The sequence below is a fragment of the Mustelus asterias genome, chromosome 17 (assembly GCF_964213995.1).
Source record: "Mustelus asterias chromosome 17, sMusAst1.hap1.1, whole genome shotgun sequence".
Taxonomy (NCBI): domain Eukaryota; kingdom Metazoa; phylum Chordata; class Chondrichthyes; order Carcharhiniformes; family Triakidae; genus Mustelus; species Mustelus asterias.
This window is the reverse complement of record NC_135817.1, coordinates 34,778,105-34,796,946: the sequence shown is the minus strand read 5'-3', so window position 1 is coordinate 34,796,946 and position 18,842 is coordinate 34,778,105. Positions and strand designations below refer to the sequence as shown.

At 38.4% G+C, this 18,842-nt stretch overlaps 1 protein-coding gene across 6 annotated transcripts in view; it reads right to left on the bottom strand.

The window, feature by feature from the left end:
* tab3 (TGF-beta activated kinase 1 (MAP3K7) binding protein 3) overlaps positions 1 to 18,842 on the bottom strand; it is a 119,553-nt gene that overhangs the window by 20,340 nt on the left and 80,371 nt on the right. For 5 of the 6 annotated variants that reach the window (XM_078232520.1, XM_078232522.1, XM_078232521.1 and 2 more), the window contains 3 exons: positions 17,886 to 18,046; positions 15,020 to 15,113; positions 4,989 to 5,081 (listed from right to left, as the gene is read on the bottom strand). In XM_078232520.1, coding sequence (XP_078088646.1) covers positions 4,989 to 5,081; positions 15,020 to 15,113; positions 17,886 to 18,046 — 348 coding nt within the window. Of the gene's footprint in view, positions 1 to 4,984; positions 5,082 to 15,019; positions 15,114 to 17,885; positions 18,047 to 18,842 lie in introns of all 6 variants that reach the window. The other variant, XM_078232523.1, reaches the window with a different exon arrangement.

Here is an 18,842-nt window from a genome sequence, read left to right as displayed (position 1 = left end):
AAAATTTACTACAGAACTGACACCAATACAACTAGCAAACGGTTCTGCATGTTTTTTAAAAAAAAGTTATTTTCAGCAATTTAAAATCAGGTTACTCAGGTGGTGGATCAACACTACTCACAAATGCTATAAACAGTACTTTCAGCTAGGCGTTTAATCAAACTGAACCGAGTTACCACTCAAATATATCTTGAAGCAAAACTTGCTTTTTAAGTCACATTTTAAAACAATGCACAATTGTTTTAGGTCATGACCAATTGTGCATCCTATAAACTAATTTGAGCAGCAACCAGAGAAAATAACACTCAAGAAAGGAACAATTTGCATCAGAATTGCTGAGTTTATTTAAAACAGAAATGTTACGTGCCACACTTTGGTATTTTGTGCAGCCATTCTCTGCTAAGTTTTGATAAGAATCGTAAAGAAACAAAAAGATAGCTTGAGAAATTTGAATGTCAGGGTTTTGGTAGGTTAAAGTTTACAGGTTAAAACTAAGGCTTTAAGTGGCAACAGACCATTAAACCTGCATATTTAATGTTGTGAAATAGATTGTTTTTTGTTCAAAACCAAACTTGCCCCATCTGAAAGTTGAGCGAAAAATGGCAAAAAAAAACATTGCCCAGGGCATTTAAGTGATTTAGAGGAACGATAAGACCAAATATTAAGTGACAAGAGGTTGTAAATCAAGAAACTGTGCAAGTGTAAACATAATTGCAATTAGTAATTTTTGCTTGATTTTTAGTTATAACTTCAGGCGTGCTACAAGAAATCCATTTCTTTTGTGAGTAATGCCACAAATCAAATAATGATGCAGCACAGGTGGTGGCGATTTGGCAGGTTGTATTTGCACTAGCAATTCATCCCATTCCATGTTCTTTGCCAGTAGCCCCACAAATGTATCCCCTTTAAGTATTGATCCAATTGCCTTTTCAAAGTTATTCTTGAAGCTGTTTTCAACACCCTTTCTGACAGTGCTTTCTAGGTCATAACTTGTATAAAACAATATTTTTCCACACATCGCCTCTATTCTTTTGTCAATTCCCATAAATCTGCATCCTCTAATTACCAGCCCTTCTTTCAGTTATTTTTTTTTAAACAAGTCATTTGCAGTGTTTCAAAATCACTTCTGTAGGAGGTCAGACCTGCTGAGTTTATCCAACATTTTCTGTTCTTACTCTGGCAGTGGATTCACACCAATTAAAAAAGCTTTACAAAAAACCCACTTTCAGTTGTTTTATCAAATTGTACTTGGTTATCCTTGAAATATATAAAGGAACATTTTTAAAGCATGTTCCTTAAAATATACATTTTAAAATGATGCATGATTGCACAAATTCATGACAGACTTTTAATTTAGCATGAGTTTGAGTAGCAACTAGGAAAATGTACATTCAGAACGGGCACAACTTGCATCAGGTCTCTATGATTTTGAACAACTTTTCATTCACTTTCTCGGTTCAATCTCAAGTAACTGAGATCTTTATTCCCCTGAAAATATTCTAGTAAATGTCCTTTGCACCCTCCCTAAAGCCTTGCTTGACCTCTTTCATAAAATGTGGTGTGCAGGATTGAATGCAATTCTCCAGCTGGAGCAAAATCAGTGTTTTGTACGAGCTCGCCACCATTCATTGCTCTCTGCCCCTTAGCCAATCTCATACCCATGTGGCCACTGCCTCTCTAATTCCACATTATTAACAAGTCTATTATGTGGAACTTTATTAAATGCTTTTGGAAAGTCCATAAGCAAAAGTCCTTTTCTTTAATTAAGGGCTGATTTAGCACCTCAGCCGTACCCTCTGCCTCCAAACCCATTCTTTGACTATCTTTTTAAAGTTATGTTTATAAAAATCTTTTGGGATCCATTCAATGTTACCTGCTTATCTATTTTCACACGTTCTCAGCCCTTCTTTTCCTTTTCCAGTTTTCCAATACTTTTGTATTTAGCTTGGTCATTTATCTGTAAATCTTTGATTCCAATCCACCTGGGCAAAAACTCTTTACAACTCAATGAAATTAGTGCTCCTCTAGTTGAATATTTTCACATTTGATTTTTCACCGTCATATTCTGTAACAACTCTAAGCCTAATAATATTGTGATCACAGTTTTCCAAATGTTCTCCCACTATTAATATCTGCCTTAGTCTTTAACATTTTCATCACCACGATCTTTTTCTTATGGCCAACTCATCTTTGTCATTTAATCTCTCCCGAGCTCCAACCTGTCTCTGACTTTCTATTTTGCTCCACCTGCTCTCTTCAATAACATAAAATCCATCATATTTCCACTGCTCTTCAGTTCTAAAGAGTTAGAACATAGAACATAGAACAAGTTAAGTTTGCTGACGACACCAAGGTAGGTGGTGTTGTGGATAGTTTGGAGGGATGTCAGAAGTTGCAGCGAGACATAGATAGAATGCAAGACTGGGCGGAGAAGTGGCAGATGGACTTCAACCCGGATAAGTGTGTGGTGATCCATTTTGGCAGATCCAATGGGATGAAGCAGCAGTATAATATGAAGGGTACCATTCTTAGCAGTGTAGAGGATCAGAGGGACCTTGGGGTCCGGGTCCATAGGACTCTTAAATCGGCCTCGCAGGTGGAGGATGCGGTCAAGAAGGCGTACGGCGTACTAGCCTTCATTAATCGAGGGATTGAGTTTAGGAGTCGGGAGATAATGCTGCAGCTTTACAGGACCCTGGTTAGACCCCACTTGGAGTACTGCGCGCAGTTCTGGTCACCTCATTACAGGAAAGATGTTGAAGCCATTGAAAGGGTGCAGAGGAGATTTACAAGGATGTTGCCTGGATTGGGGGGCATGCCTTATGAGGATAGGTTGAGGGAGCTTGGTCTCTTCTCCCTGGAGAGACGAAGGATAAGAGGTGACCTGATAGAGGTTTACAAGATGTTGAGAGGTCTGGATAGGGTAGACTCTCAGAGGCTATTTCCAAGGGCTGAAATGGTTGCTACGAGAGGACACAGGTTTAAGGTGCTGGGGGGTAGGTACAGAGGAGATGTCAGGGGTAAGTTTTTCACTCAGAGGGTGGTGGGTGAGTGGAATCGGCTGACGTCGGTGGTGGTGGAGGCAAACTCGTTGGGGTCTTTTAAGAGACTTCTGGATGAGTACATGGGATTTAATGGGATTGAGGGCTATAGATAGGCCTAGAGGTAGGGATATGATCGGCGCAACTTGTGGGCCGAAGGGCCTGTTTGTGCTGTGGCTTTCTATGTTCTATATAGACTTAATGTTCAACTCTTGCTTCTCTCTCCACAGATGCTGCCAGACCCGCTAAGATTTCCAACATTTCCCTATTTAGTATTCTCTTATGTGCCCGAAATACCTTGGTTAGCTATTTGCTTCACAATTCCCTTGTCTGCATGATCTCCATTTCTGAACTATTCTTTACTATTGGGGTTTGTCTTTGGCAGCATTTTGCACAACTTGCATCTCCTCTGTAATTCTTCATCCTGGGGTCCTTTCCCACTAAATCAGCATTTTGTAATATACAGTAGCTTCGATAATTAGAAGTGTCCAAGAATAGACTTCAAAACAGGGCAGGTTTTCAAACACATGAAAGGATTGAGGCTAGGTAAAGATACAACTAAGTCAACCAAAAAAAAGATACATCCTTGTGACAGGATAGTCCGTCTAACAGGAATTGTTGGTAGCAAGGTAGCATATGATCATCAATTGTTTACAACCATTGTTCTAGTGTAACTGCTCTGAACTAGGGATGCACAATATCAACTTTTTGGAATCTACAAAAATAGGGATAAAGGTTATTTGTCAAAGTACCTTCAGGAGGATAGAGTGTAGAAATATGGACATTAGATAAAAATTTAATGAAAATAAACGTGAGATTCATTTTGGAAAGAACAAAAGCATACAGACTAAATGCTAAAACTTCTAGAAGGAGTAGAGAAACAGACACTTAGGGATTCAAAATTACAAATCTTTACAATTGGGAAGCTAAGTTAATAAGATCGGGGGAAAAAGTTTGAGGTTCGAGATTTCATGAATAGGGATATCAAGTACAAAAGCAAAAAGTTAATGTCCGGTTTTAAGTACCTGTCTTCAGGATAGATATCATTGAGGGTGTGGAGGCTTGGTTAGATTAGTTTAATTAGGGCCTCTTATAGATCTCAATAAAAGCTCAAAAAGCAATCAGGTGGAAAAATCTAAATCCGAGATGTTTTTGCTGAAGTAACCATGAGAAAAACAGATTTCACTGAACAATTAACCAGTGACATAGAGAGATAAATTTATCACAAAAACATCAAGGGGATTTGACGGTCAGCAGCATATAGACTATCCAAACAAAAGAACAAAGAAAGTGGATAGATTTTTTTTTGAAGTTGAGATGGAACTAGGTTGATTGTTCTTTCATGCATCTGGAATAGAAGTGAGGGGCCAAACTGTCATCTCAAGATCTTGCAAAAGTGATACAATTCATAATTTGTACTTACATCTATGTCATACTTTCAAAACATAGTTACAGATCTAATCAAAGGCCTAACTTGATCTATTTTACTTTCTTACTAGATTAAACCCTACTCATAAATTAGGGTTGTGTATTGTATCTTACTCAAAACAACCCCACCTCCTCTCCAACATCTAACTAATTGAAATTGCAAGGAAACAACCTACCATTTAATGCATTTTATGTAGTTCAAGTACAGGCATAAGTAGACTGAATTTTGTCCCATCAATTCTATTAAGAGAATGTTCTCATTGAATGGAGGCTACCTCCACTCTAATGCCATCCAAGAGTTTACTTCTCTATTATTTGGGTGTAGATGGATAATCAAGACAGCTGAGGTATATCCCATTTTCTCATGGACGTAGCATGGGAGTTAATAATTAGAATAAGCATTTTCTAATCCATAGTGCTATCCCTGTTACAGATTAAAAGTCAAAACAGTCTAACACATTTGTAAGAAAATAAACATCAAGAGCAACATTGAACATACAGTATCAGTTAGTAACTTACCTTTTTTGCTATGCTTTGGGGGAACAGCTCCTACAGGGCCAGTGAGTCCAATGTTGTCATAAAAATTATTAATGGCTTTTGGGTCAAAGTTCCCTGAAATTAATACAAATAGAAAGAATTAAGGGACAAGATTTCAAGCTAACTTTTAAAATAGCATTCAAACAAGCACAAATTACTAAAACCTGACAAGCAACAGTTTAATTATGGAACTCAAGTTTGGGATGAGGCAGGAGGAATATAGGCTGCGCAAGGGGATAGAGCAGTTGAGATGCGGGGCATGGGAGGATAGGCCAAAGAAGATTGGAGTGCAGTGCGATGTGGCAAAGGCAGCTGGAAGAGCAAGTGGGAGGAGTGAGGAGAGGTGACCTGCTGAAGGGAGGGGAAGTAGGAGATGTGAGCGCATACTTCCATTTATTTTGTGTTTTCCAAGAACCTGTTGGATTTATAGGAACCTTTATATTTCCAACTACTAGAGATTAGACACTATTCATTATACATTGTTTTACCATATGGCGCACAGGTCCTTTTGCTCTTTTATCCAAAGTTAATAACCTTATATTTATCCACAATATATTTCATCTGACATCAATCTTCCCAATCTGTCTTCCTGCACTACAGTACTTTTCGTAGTTTATTAATTAAAATTTGTTCATTCCTTTCTACATTCCAATCTGTGTTGTCTGTAAGCATTGATACCCAAAATCCACATTATTATACGAATAATGGTCTGAAACATTCATAGAAGCATATATAAAAATAAGAGTAAGCCATTTGGCCCTTCAAGTCTGCTCTGTCATTTATTATGATCAAGACTGATCATCAAATTCAATACTCTGATTCTGCCTTTCCTTCATATCCCTTGATCCATTTAGCTCCAAGAGCTAGATCTAATTGCTTCTCGAAATCGAACAACATTTTGGCCTCAACTGCTTTCTGTGGTAGCAGATTCCACAGATTCACAACTCTGGCTGAAGAAATTTCTCCTCACCTCGGTCCTAAAAAGTTCTCCTCACCTCAGTCCTAAAAAGGTTTACCCCTTATCCTCAAACTATGACTCCTACTTCTGGACTCCCCTACCATCAGGAACATTATTTTTGAATCTACCCTGTCAAATAGGCACTTATAAAAAGATCTAACAGGATTAGACAGGGTAGATTCAGAAAGAACGTTCACCTCTCACTCTTCCAAACTCCAATGAATAGAATCCTAGCCTCATATGACAGTCCTGCCATCTCAGGAATCATTCTGGTAAACCTTCACTTCATTCCCTCTATAGCAAAAGCATCCTTTTTCAGATAAGAAAACCAAAGCTGCACACAATACTCCCGGTGTGGTGTCTCAGCAATACACTATACAATTGCAGTAAAGCATCCCTATTCTTATACTCAAATTCTCTCGCTATGAAGGCCAACGTATCATTTGCCTTCTTTATTGCCTGTTGTAACTGTGCACTTACTTTCAGTGATTGATGAGGACACCAAGGTCTCACTGAGTATGCACCTCTCTCAATTTACAGCCTTTCAAATAATAATCTGCCTTCCTATTTTTGCTACCGAAGTGGATAACCTCACATTTATCCACATCATACTAAATTTGCCATGCATATGCCCACTCACTCAGCCTGTCCAAACCATGCTGAAGCATCTCTACATCCTCCTCAGCTCTCATCCTTCCACCCAACTTTGTAACAGCTGCAAATTTGGAGATAATACATTTAGTGCCCTCATCCAAATCATTAATATATGTGAAGAGTGGGGTCCCAGCACAGACCCCTGCCGCCTCTAGACACTGCCTGCCAATTGAAAAAGGGCCAATTTACTCCAACTCTTCGCTTCCTGTCTGCTAACCAGCTCTCAATCCATCTCAACACACTACCCATAGTCCCATGCGCTTTAACTTTACAGTTATCTGCTATGCAAGATGTTGTCGAAAGTCTAAATAAACCACATCAACTGGTTCTCCCTAGTCAACTCTACTAGTTACATCCTCAAAGAATTCCAGTAGAATTGTCAAGCATGATTTCCCTTTTGTAAATCCATACCGACTTGTCTGATTATACCACTGCTTTCCAAATGCTGAGGAATGAAATATTCGATAATGGATTATACCAACTTCGAGTATTGATGTTAGGCTCACTAGTCTTTAGTTACCCGTTTTCTCTCGACCCCCCTTTTTGAATAGTGGGCTTACATTAATTATCTTCCAATCTGTGGAACCATTCCAGAATCTAAAGAATTTTGGAAAATGACCACCAGTGGATCTACGATTTCGAGGGCCACTTCCTTAAGTACCCAATGTAGAAGGAGGCCATCTGGTCCATCGAGTCTGCACCAATCACAATCCTACCCAGGCCCTATTCCTGTAACCCCACATATTTACCCTGTTAATCCCTTGACACTAGTGTCAATTTAGCACCAATTAACCTAACCTGCATATCTGTGGACTGGGGGAGGAAACCGGAGCACCCGGAGGAAACCCATGCAGACATGGGAAGAATGTGCAAACTCCACAGTGACCCAAGGCCGGAATTGAACCCGGGTCTCTGGCGCTGTGAGGCAGCAGTGCTAACCACTGTCCCATTAATTTCCCCAAAACCATACTTCCACTAATACTGATTTCCTTCAGCTCCTCACTAAAACTTGTGTTTCTCAGAACTTCCGGTATATTATTCATGTCTTTCTTTGTGAAAATAGAAGCTAAGTACTAATTTAGCTCAACAGCCATCTATTTGTTCCCAATTATTCATTCCCCTGTTTCTGACAGTAAGGGGCCGACATTCATTTTTGTCAACCTTCTCTTTACATACCAATAGAAACATTTAGTCAGTTTTTACTTTCATGCTCGATTTTCCCTTTCTTAATCAATCCCTTGGTCCACCTTTGCTGAATCCTCAGGTCTATTGCTTTTTCTTGCCAATTTGTATGCTTCTTCTTTGAATCTAATATTATCTCCAAGTTCCCTTGTAAGCTATGGTTTGGCCACAGTTCCCTTTTCATTCTTGCGCCAAATAGAAATAAAACAACTTTTGGAGTTCACCCATTCACTCCTTGAATGCTTGTCATTGCCTGTCCAACAATCGATACTTATATAGCACCCCATCATCTACCGCACTTATATTTCTGGACTTGCCCATTATATAATCATGAGCGTGTTTTCACGCGGGGAAATTACAAGGATTTCCAAAGCCGTAACAAAATGTTGGTGGCTGCCAGGATGAAGCACAGCCGGTTCAAAATCGTTCCAACTGTGGCATCTTGCGAATTAATTTATTGTATTCTTGTTTCAAACTATGCACTAACCTATTCAACAATTATTTTTTAAAAACTCAAAAGTTTGCTTTACAATTTCAACAAAGTTTTCTATTAGCCCAACTGGGTGCTGACATACACAGAATAAACAAAGCGTGCCAAAAAAATAGGTTAAGTGAGCCAAGACTTTGGATAGATGCTCCCAAACTGCAACTTCAGGAGGTTTCCAAGCAACAATGTTAAGAGGGATGAAAATTAATTCAAATAGCTGGAGATAAAGAGGCGCTGATGACATTAGCGAGGAAGTTTAAATAAGCTGTCAGTTCATCAACTGGCATTTCTGAACCTTTTTACAGTTCATTGTTCAGTAATATTTTACATTGTTTCATTAATAGAAAGAACTTTACAGACTTATTGGAAGATTTAAACTTAATTTCTTAGGATCAGATGTTCACTAAAGACATCTACCTTATACACATGTAAAAGTCAACATTTTCAGACTAGCTTTTTGACCAAAAACCATGAAGTTCACTTTTACTTTAATATATACAGCATGGCGAGCAACCATACCGGATTTTAAGAGATGGTCCAGTAATCAAAGTGATCGTTGCTTTTCCCATTTCAGACCTTAACTTTGCACCTATGCAGTATGCACCGACACATTTGTACTGTTCCTAGCTGCCTGACCTGATTATTTGTCCAGTAATAACCCCGGCGGCACTTTGCTCTTACAGGCTCCCATGCAGCCAACACAGTCATGGGATTGTCAACACACCCATGCACCACCAAGTTCACCAGCAACCCTTGCCCCATAGTGTGGTTCCCCTCCACCAAACCATCCCTTAATTTTTTTTCTGACCAGAGTTGGTCACCTTAAAAAACTGTGTCAAGCTAATGCAATATAGGCTGTTGGATTTATGGATACAAATTCGAAAGTTGACATTTTACATTTTAAAGTAAAATATTGTTGAGGGGTCATATGACCTTTCTTTCCTGTCAATTTACATGGAACTACACAAGGCCCTGAAGCTAATCTTCATGTCTGGACAAAACATTCGAATGCAAATGAACTTTCGGAACATTTCATCAAGAAGTCATTAAAATGCAACAGATCTTTACTCTGGGTAATTACTGCCCTTATCCAAATAATTAAAATAAATTGGTTATAATACTGCTTGCAGACTTTTCGGCTTCTAAGTGGAATTTCAAAGAATGGGTGTGAAAAATGATATGTGAATGGGTGAAACTCAAACCCTGTTGTGCGTCAATGGCTTAGGTACCAGAAAGCATTTGTGAGGATAATGGCCAGAAACACATAGGTCACATGACAGAAACTAGGGTTTCAGACAAGGACTTTAATGAGACATTTTTGGAACAGAAGGGGAAGAAAGATGCAGATCAGTGAGGGAAGAGGTCCTGCATAAAGAATCATCAATAGGCAGAAAATTCAGGCTGGCCTTTTTTGTTCTATTTGTGGAACCAAATCAAGTTTCACTACAGGAGCTTTTTCACATCTTGCCTGGAGTAAAGCAAGAGAAAACCTTCCACTACAAGCAGTGAACCACAGTAAATTCATCTTCCTAAACCTCCAGGCTCTATTTCATCAGTGGATCATAAAAGGAACTATTGGCTTTCAACATTTCATCTTGGAATCTTCAAACAAAATTCAGATTGAAAGCATGATAACATCTCAAGATGGATTAATAAAGTTCAGATGGGGGGAGAAAAAAAAAATCAGTGGCTACTGAACAGCTTGATTTGCATGTCAAGTAATGTCATGCAGACCTGCCAGGATTACTTGAACCGTAGGCATCAAGTGATGAAAACAGGAGATGGAACATCACCAAAAAAGGAATGGACAACAAAGCACCACAGACAAATGATTGAAAATGAGATTAGCCCTTTGCCTCAGCATACTGGTTTCCTGTCGGTTACATATTACTCACTGAGTATCTAGGACTATAACAGCAAAATCTTAGATATGAGACCCAGCCTGTGTCAAATTAACTGATGTTAGCCAGGACATTATTGGGCCACTCAATTGTCCAAGTGTCCCACTTTTTTATTGTAGCACCCATGCAAGAAACAGTTTTGAATTTCAGGTAAGGAGAAAAATTGGTTCAGCTTTGATGCTCCTGCAGCTGCCTAGTTTGTCAAGATTTAGGAGTACATAATGTCTATTAAGCAAGATCCAAGAAGCTTAACAGCCACTTTGTCAATCGCCTGCAAAGAACAGAAGGGCAGAAAAATATGGAAAGAATAAAAAGCTTTTAGGCCCAATGAAACAGTTCATATGGAAAATGTGAAACCTTCACCAATCGGAGCGTACGTACACTGATTTCTCACAATAACTTGGGGGGAGGGTTTGGTGGAGGGGTGGGTTAAGGTAGATGGAGCAATGTTTCAATAAAATATAGCTGAGGCAAAGCAAAGTTCAAAAGTAACAATGACACATAGAAGAGCCTTTCAAAAACCATTCCACCACATAAACACCTTCATTTCAAACTAAACATCTGGAATAAAGTATTTTCTTTCATTGAACACTGCGATGTCCTATTTGGCACATTTTGTTGCTGTTAGCATGCGAGTTTGCACTGCTAGCAGAGCAACACCAATCTGGAACAGAAATGTACTGGACTATGAAGGTCATTTCCCCCTAAATCAGAGGCTCACCTGAATCCTACACCCTTGACCAAATTTTTGATAAATGAACCCATCAAACTAATTGACAAGTACTGCAATGTCAGGAAATTCCTGTCTGATTAAGTTCACAGTTTTGTCTACTTATGTGACCCTAAAATATAAAAAAAACTAGACTAGTTTTATTACAGTATTACACTACAAAACTAACATTCTCACATACTTTTAATAGAAAAATGTAAGTAATTAAATATGAATGATTTTGCTTACTGAGGTGTAATTTCTATCCAATGTTTTTACTTTGTCTTTTGATTTTCTCTACCTATTCTAATTATTCACACCATGCCTAATCTTTAGTCCTGAAAAGAATTATATTCAAATTCCTTTCACCTTTTTTCTCATTTTCTTCACTCCAAATATCCACTTTGGAGAATGAAACAACACTTTAAAAACTAACGTTCAAACCGTAATCTCAGGTTCACAGACCATGCAACATAGTGGTAGAAGAATTGAGAAATGACAGTAAACAGATGCAACGTCAGGCAGAATAGAATTAGTATTATCCAATTTAGGATGACTTGGTTACAAATATTTGTGCTGCAAATAGAAAACTGCCCCATTCACTCATATTAATATTTTTCATGTGGATGAGCTCAGAAACAAAGGGTCATGGTGGCCACCATCCTCTGCAAGAGGTGCTGCCTGCATTCTGATCATCCTGTAGGAATGACCAAACTATGCACAATATTCACAGGACTTCCTCATCCCAATAAAGTTTCCCAGGTTATGACCAGATTTATTACAAGTAATTACAAAAATCAACTTGTTCTAGAAAGGTCAACTGTCTTCGGTACTTCCTGTTTTCTGAACAAAAACTGTGCTTTCATAGAAACCATGTATCAATGCAGTTTCCTTTAGCTACCCCACGACATACTTTCTTGGATCACCCCCTTCTTCTGAAGGGTACTGCAGCAGGGTGAATTTAACATAACAAAGATTTTTACTCATGAAAAGCATTAAATAACAATCAGAAATAATTATGCCAGTTCAAGACATTCAGACATAAGATTGGGAAAGACTTGGATTGTGATAAATGACAAAATGTGGTTGATTAAAGGAATGAACATATAAATGCATACGGAAACCAGAACTAATAGCAATAACTGCAGTAGATACAAAACAAACTTGATTGACGTGTTAAATCAACCACTTTGGACTAGAAGAGGGTATTTTCTAAATGGTGAAAAACTCAAAAATGGAGGCCCAAAGAAACTTGGGGGTACGTCATCTGCATAGATCATAGAATGGTACAAAAAAACTAAAAGGTTAACAGAAAGCTGGCCATTACATCTAGAAGACTGAAGTACAAGCAGAAGTCATGCTTCAAGAATACAAAGCTTTGGTTAGAACATACTTTTAGTATTTCAGAAGTGAAATTAGGAAACAGCTGCACGTGCTAGATATTTGGAACAACCTTCCTCAAATGGCAATTGATGTCAGATCAACTGCTAGTTTTAAATTGAAGATTGATAGATAATATGTCAAACCCAAAAGGTATTAAAGTAAGGGCTGTGGGACAAAGTTGGATGTGGAATAATGTTGCAGATCAGCCACTGAATATCAAAACAGACTCAAGAGACTAATCTGTCTACTCTCATTCCTTTTTCCTGCCAAAACCTTTTAATACGTAATGGATATAAATAGATGAAAAAAGGAGAATGTTCAAGCAGGACAATGATGAAGAATTCAAGTCAAACAACATTGAGGTTTCATGCATTCATGGATAGGGGCAAAAGCAATACGAATGTTCTGTGCTCTGATATTTAGTAAACTCTTAAATGTCCCTTGGCTCATGAATTTAACCATCCTGTGTTTGAATAATGTTCAATTCTACATAAAAGCTTAAACACATCCACATTGTCACTAAGACCATCTATTCCCACCTCCATAATAGCACCAACTCCATCCTTGCCTCAGCTTTTCTGCTCTAGAAACCCTCTTCCTTGTCTTTGGTACCTTTAAACTTCACATTCCAATGCTCTTCTGGCTGACTTCACATCTTCCATCCCCCCCAAGCCTCAAGTTCATTCAAAGTTCTGTTGCCCAGATACTAACTCTCACCAAGGCCTGTTCAACCCTGCGTTCAATGAACTACAAAAAAACCCCCAGAAAATGCTGGAAAATCTCAGCAGGTCTGATAACATAACAGCATCTGTGGAGAGAGAACAGAATAAAGTTTCAAGTCTGGATGTCTGTTTGTCAGAGTGGATAAAGCCAGCTCTATTCTCTCTCCACAGGTGCTGCCAGACCAGCATTTTCTGTTTTGGTTCAGATTCCAGCATCCACAGTAATTTGCGTTCATCTCAATGACCTATACTGGTTTCCAATTGAGCAATGCCTCAATTTTAAATTTCCCATTCTTGTTTCCAGATCGCTCCATGGCTTTACTGCTTCCCACTTTGATAATCTTCAGCCCAACAAGCTTTTAAGATTCCTGCACTCCAAATCTGTCCTCATGTGCATCCCCAATTTTAATCATTCCACCAACTAAAATTCTGCCTTCCACTGCCAAGGCCCCAAGCACTGGAATTCCCACCAGCCTCTCCATCCTCCCCAGCCCACCCAAATGTCTCCACTTCTCTTTCTTCCTTTAATGCACTCCTTAAAATCTAGCTCGTTGACCAAGCTTTTCGTCATCTGCACTAATAACTTGTAATGTGACTCAATCTCAAATTGCATTTGATAACATCCCAGTGAAGTATTCATGGAATGGTAGGGCGTTGGGGAGAGTTATAGAACAAAGCGATCTAGGGGTAGGGAGTTCATAGCTCCTTGAAAGTGGAGTCACAGGTGGACAGAATGGTGAAGACAGCATTCGGCATGCTTAGTTTCATTGGTCAGAACACTGAATACAGGAGTTGGGACATCTTGTTAAAGTTGTACAAGACATTAGTAAAGCCACACTTGGAATACTGTGTACAGTTCTGGTCACCCTATTATAGAAAGAATATTAAACTAGAATGAGTGCAGAAAAGATTTACTAGGATGCTACCGGGACTTGATGGTTTGAGTTATAAGGAGAGGCTGGATAGACTGGGACTTTTTTCTTTGGAGTGTAGGAGGCTTAGGAGTGATCTTATAGAAGTCTACAAAATAATGAGGGGCAAAGATCAGTTAGATAGTCAACATCTTTTCCCAAAGGTAGGGGAGTCTAAAACTAGAGGGCATAGGTTTGAGATGAGAAGGGAGAGATACAAAAAGGTCCAGAGGGGCAATTTTTTCACACAGAGGGTGGAGTGTATCTGGAACAAGCTGTCAGAGGTAGCAATAGAGGCGGGTACAATTTTGTCTTTTAAAAAGCATTTAGACAGTTACATGGTAAGATGGCTATAGAGGGATATGGGCCAAACGTGGGCAATTGGGACTAGCTTAGTGGGTAAAAAAAAAAAGGGCACAGTAAGTAGTCTCGCAACACCAGGTTAAAGTCCAACAGGTTTATTTGGTAGCACGAGCTTTCGGAGTGCCGCTCCTTCATCACCAGTGCTCCGAAAGCTCGTGCTACCAAATAAACCTGTTGGACTTTAACCTGGTGTTGTGAGACTACTTGCTGTGCCTACCCCAGTCCAACGCCGGCAACTCCACATCAAAAAAAAAGGTGGCACAGACAAGTTGGGCCGAAGGGCCTGTTTCCATGCTGTAAACCTCTATGACTTGGTGCTGTATTATGTTATTAGACACTATAGAAACAAAAGTTGCTGTTGTCAACAAATAAGAAATTTAAAATAGAAACACACAATACTGGAAGTGTATTCGTCCATTGTAGCAGAGCAAATTTTGCATTTCAGGTCTCATAAAAGATCGTATACCTGATAAGTGCTTCCTGTACAATGCTGACTGAGCAGCAATTTCAGTCTTTTTTAAAAAAAAGCAGAAGTACATTTGCACAAGTAAACTGGTGTTACCTATTCACATACTACGTTGAACATAGACAGCATACACAACCACACAAGTTAATGTGCAAGAACAGTTTCATTAAGTTTGCTTATCCGGTCATGCATCAATTGTCATTAGCAACGAAGAGTAGGCATTAAAACCCAAGCAACACATCCCTTACCCTCATGAAATGTAGTAAAGACCACAAACCTCTGGACTGTAAAAGGTCAATTTCTTTCAAAGTACAGTCAATGTCTATTTGAAGTTGTCGGTTTAGACTTCGTAATCTAGTCATCTCCTCTGGCTGTGAAGGCAAAAGAAAACAGTGATAGCCCAAACTATTAAAATTAAAACAATTCAATATACTCATGTGCTCAGATTTTTGATAGACAATTCACGACGAAGGTGCCCTCGTATAATATTGGCCGACATCACAGATACCAGACATATTACATTACTGCTGTACACTTTGAATTAGCAGTTGTTGAATAAGATGATGCATCTTACGTGTAGCAGTCAGGACATCATCAGATAGCACAGATGACATAACCAACCCAGCAAGAACTAAAATCCCTGATGCTCATCCATTTGCTGTAACCTAACTTTCCCAGAATTTTAAATGTAATGGGAAGGAAATCTTCTGTTGCTTTCCATGGAGAAAAGAATCCAGCACAAGATTCAATGCAAGCTCTATGAAAGAATCATTTTCCCAATAATGCAATAATTCCCAATTTTCCCCATAAAAAATATGATTGAAGAATAGATGATGCATTTTCAAAGTATCGAGAGATAACAAACAAACCAGAATGGGTCCATGGGAAACTGCACGTGGAGTATATGTTCGCTTCAAAAATCTTCACTTTAAAAATAATCATGAGTACACCAGCTTGGACAAGCAGAAAAACAGTATCGAAGATTGTTAAAACTTTAGGGTGACTGAGAAGGGATTATCAATAACATTCTGTAGCCAATCAAAAAAAAGCCATAGTCTAAGGCACTTATCTCATCACTAGTTCCTAGACTTAGCACTAAAACTTCTTATAAAAATAGCTGTTCTTCTCTCTGATCAACTATAAAGTGCAAGAAGTGCAGAAAACAACTTTACCCACAGCCATATTTTTGTTATGCAAAAATTAAGGGTTACAGAGGCAGATGCAGTTAGGATACTGCCAATATCTACTCGAATGTCAGAATAGGCTTGTCGGGCCAAATAGCCTATTCTCATTCCAAGGTTCTAACAGGTACAATTGGAAAGGTCAGGCAAAAACTACTTCAACCAATTTGGATGAAATTGCCTGCAATCAATTGCTGTCTTATTAGCTTTGTTGCCTGCCTATTACTCCTTAAAATATGGTCAGGTTCATCTCCTTACTGGAGACATAAAAAGTTGTTGCTTCCATATAACAATTTTTCACAAAGGAAAATGTTGAGGGAGCGGTGCTGAAACAGACAGTTATCTTTCAGGATACAAGCACGAACATAATAACTTCATAGAAGTATCTAATGTGTGGAGTTAGAAACTAGATGGTTAGTCCTTAACCTACATTGCTGGCAGAATGTCAAAAATATAGTGGAATTGTTCAATCTACTACCATCATAGTGGCCCTCTGACTTAAAAAAGTTGGATTGCAGCAATAAATAAGTTGAGCAAAACATTATGTTTAACCAATTCCCAGCAGTTGGGCTTCCTTCAAAAGGAATAGCTAATTTTAAAAAAATAAGAATTTACATACATGGGGTCCATGACATACAAGGAAACCAGTCAGCCCAACCAATCCATGTTGGTTTTTATGCACCACTAAAGCCTCCTCCTATCTTTTCTCATCTTAACTGATCATAATCATTTCCCCGTCACCCTTAAATGTTTGCAAATCTGCTGTCCTTTCTTGCTCTGGCCTACATGCGACTCCAGATCCACAGCAATGTGGTTGACTCTTAAATGCCCTCAGGGATGGGCAAAAAGAGCTGGCCCAGCCAGCACATGAAGGAATGGGAAAAAAAGCTTGTGAAAATACTCCCAGCATTTCTGAAGTGAGAGTTCTAGGATTTTGACCCATTGACCACAAAGGAAAGATAATATACATCAAGCTGAAATAAAACAAATCATCTCAAAGACTATGATAATCCCATGTATGTGATGCCAGTTTCCTCTTGTATGAAGTCAAATTCATAAGACTATCATGCATCAATGCAGTACTGTGCCTTAAATTGAAGTAAAATATTTAATATCTTGATGCAATATTTAACACATTTTTTCAGGAGAAAAGATGTATTCATTGAGCAGCAACTTGGGCCAGCACACTGGTTGCACAGATACAACATTTGCAATACTCTCTACCAATCACTTCACAAAATTTAGGTAACTTTAAACAGAGTAATTAACTGTTCACCTCCAAACCCTCAATGCAGTGCTGCACAAAAGGAGGATTTTACCCAATGCCAGCTGCTGAATGTGACCTTCACCATCATCCAAGCTTGACTGACTCATTGGCCAAATGACATCTCAGCTCCGTAAAGAAAAATCATAAATTTCTCTCAACATCAAAGTCGTTCAGAAAGGTTAAAAAAAGCTGAAAAGGTTAAGAGTAAAGATTTTATTTTGATTCCGTCATTCCTACACCTTTCAAATGTACAAACCATCAGAAAATTTGTTAATTCTATCTGGAAAGTGAATTATTTTTTAAAGAAGTTGCTGAAAACGTGTCATATTGGGTCTCAGTCTAAAAAGGACAACACCAACAGGTGCACGGTTTGTCAGAGAGGCAGAGGAGGAATACAGAACTTTGAGGTTCGGGATGATAATTCAAAGATATTTCAATTAGTGAGTTTAGTAGCAGCTTAACTTTAAATCATGTAGAAAGGTTGGGTAGAATGTAGTAGCCATACCACTGTGAAATATAAACAATATAAACAGAACGGCTTCACAAGCAGGAGTTGATGACCTCGAAAGAGTACCATACAAGTCATATCCACTTCGATGACTTAGCTCAAGATATAAAGACCCACAGAAAGTTAAAACCTAAATGTCCAAATTATTTACTTCCCAAATAAACAGCATTTTAAATAGTGTCCTTACTGTAGGTATTGATGTATTCGAGTTCACTCTCCTCAACCGTCGTTGCATTAAATCATATTCCATTTCATTGACCTCGGCCTTCAGCTTCTCCAGCTTTTGCTTTTCCAGGTTTAGCTCTTTTAGCAATCGCTCCATTCGAGCTCTCTGATGGAGCAAAAGCGCTAAAGACACATTGTAAAAATCAGTCACTGAGCAGAAAAAGTAATATCTTGTTCAGACGGACAAGTATTAAAACCATTACTCGGTATGGAAATAACCCTGATTAAGCCAACGTTGAGCAGGTTAGATAAACTCAGGCTATAATCTTTTCCATCAGTCTTCTCTTCTCCTCTCAAACAAACGGGAAAAAAAAACTAATTGCCCAATTCAAATATGATTCTTCTGTCAGTGACTCAAACATCCAGAATAAGAAGTACATCCAAAATGAAAATTTTCTTTGTACATTCGGGGTCATTATAAAAATACATGTCAAGGGCTCACTGTGTGCAGAGAAAAGAATTTACTTTCAGCAGATTAGTCATAACCCTCTTTACTGATAGTACAGATAAGCATCAGTGTCACAAAGATGCAAAGACAGCAATTCTTGCCAATGAAGTCTACAGTGGGTTTATAAAAATGATTAAGACTTATCCATTCCCAAAGCAATATACTGTAAACTATTACATGCATTCTGTATTAATAATAATTTTAATTACAATCCCAGAGGCATTTCACTCTGTTAAACACTTTACAATAATATTCCTGCAAATAGGCCATACAACTGACTGTTCACTACAATTAACTTAGCAAAATTATTAAAGCTGTTCAAGTTAATTTGCGATTTACAAAATGAAAACTTACATTTTACCACGAATCATTTAAATAGTCTCATTTCCATGCACTTTCCTCATAGCCCTGAAAATATTTTCCCTCTAAAAATGTACCAAATTTTGAATGCTCCTATTGAATGTATGCTTT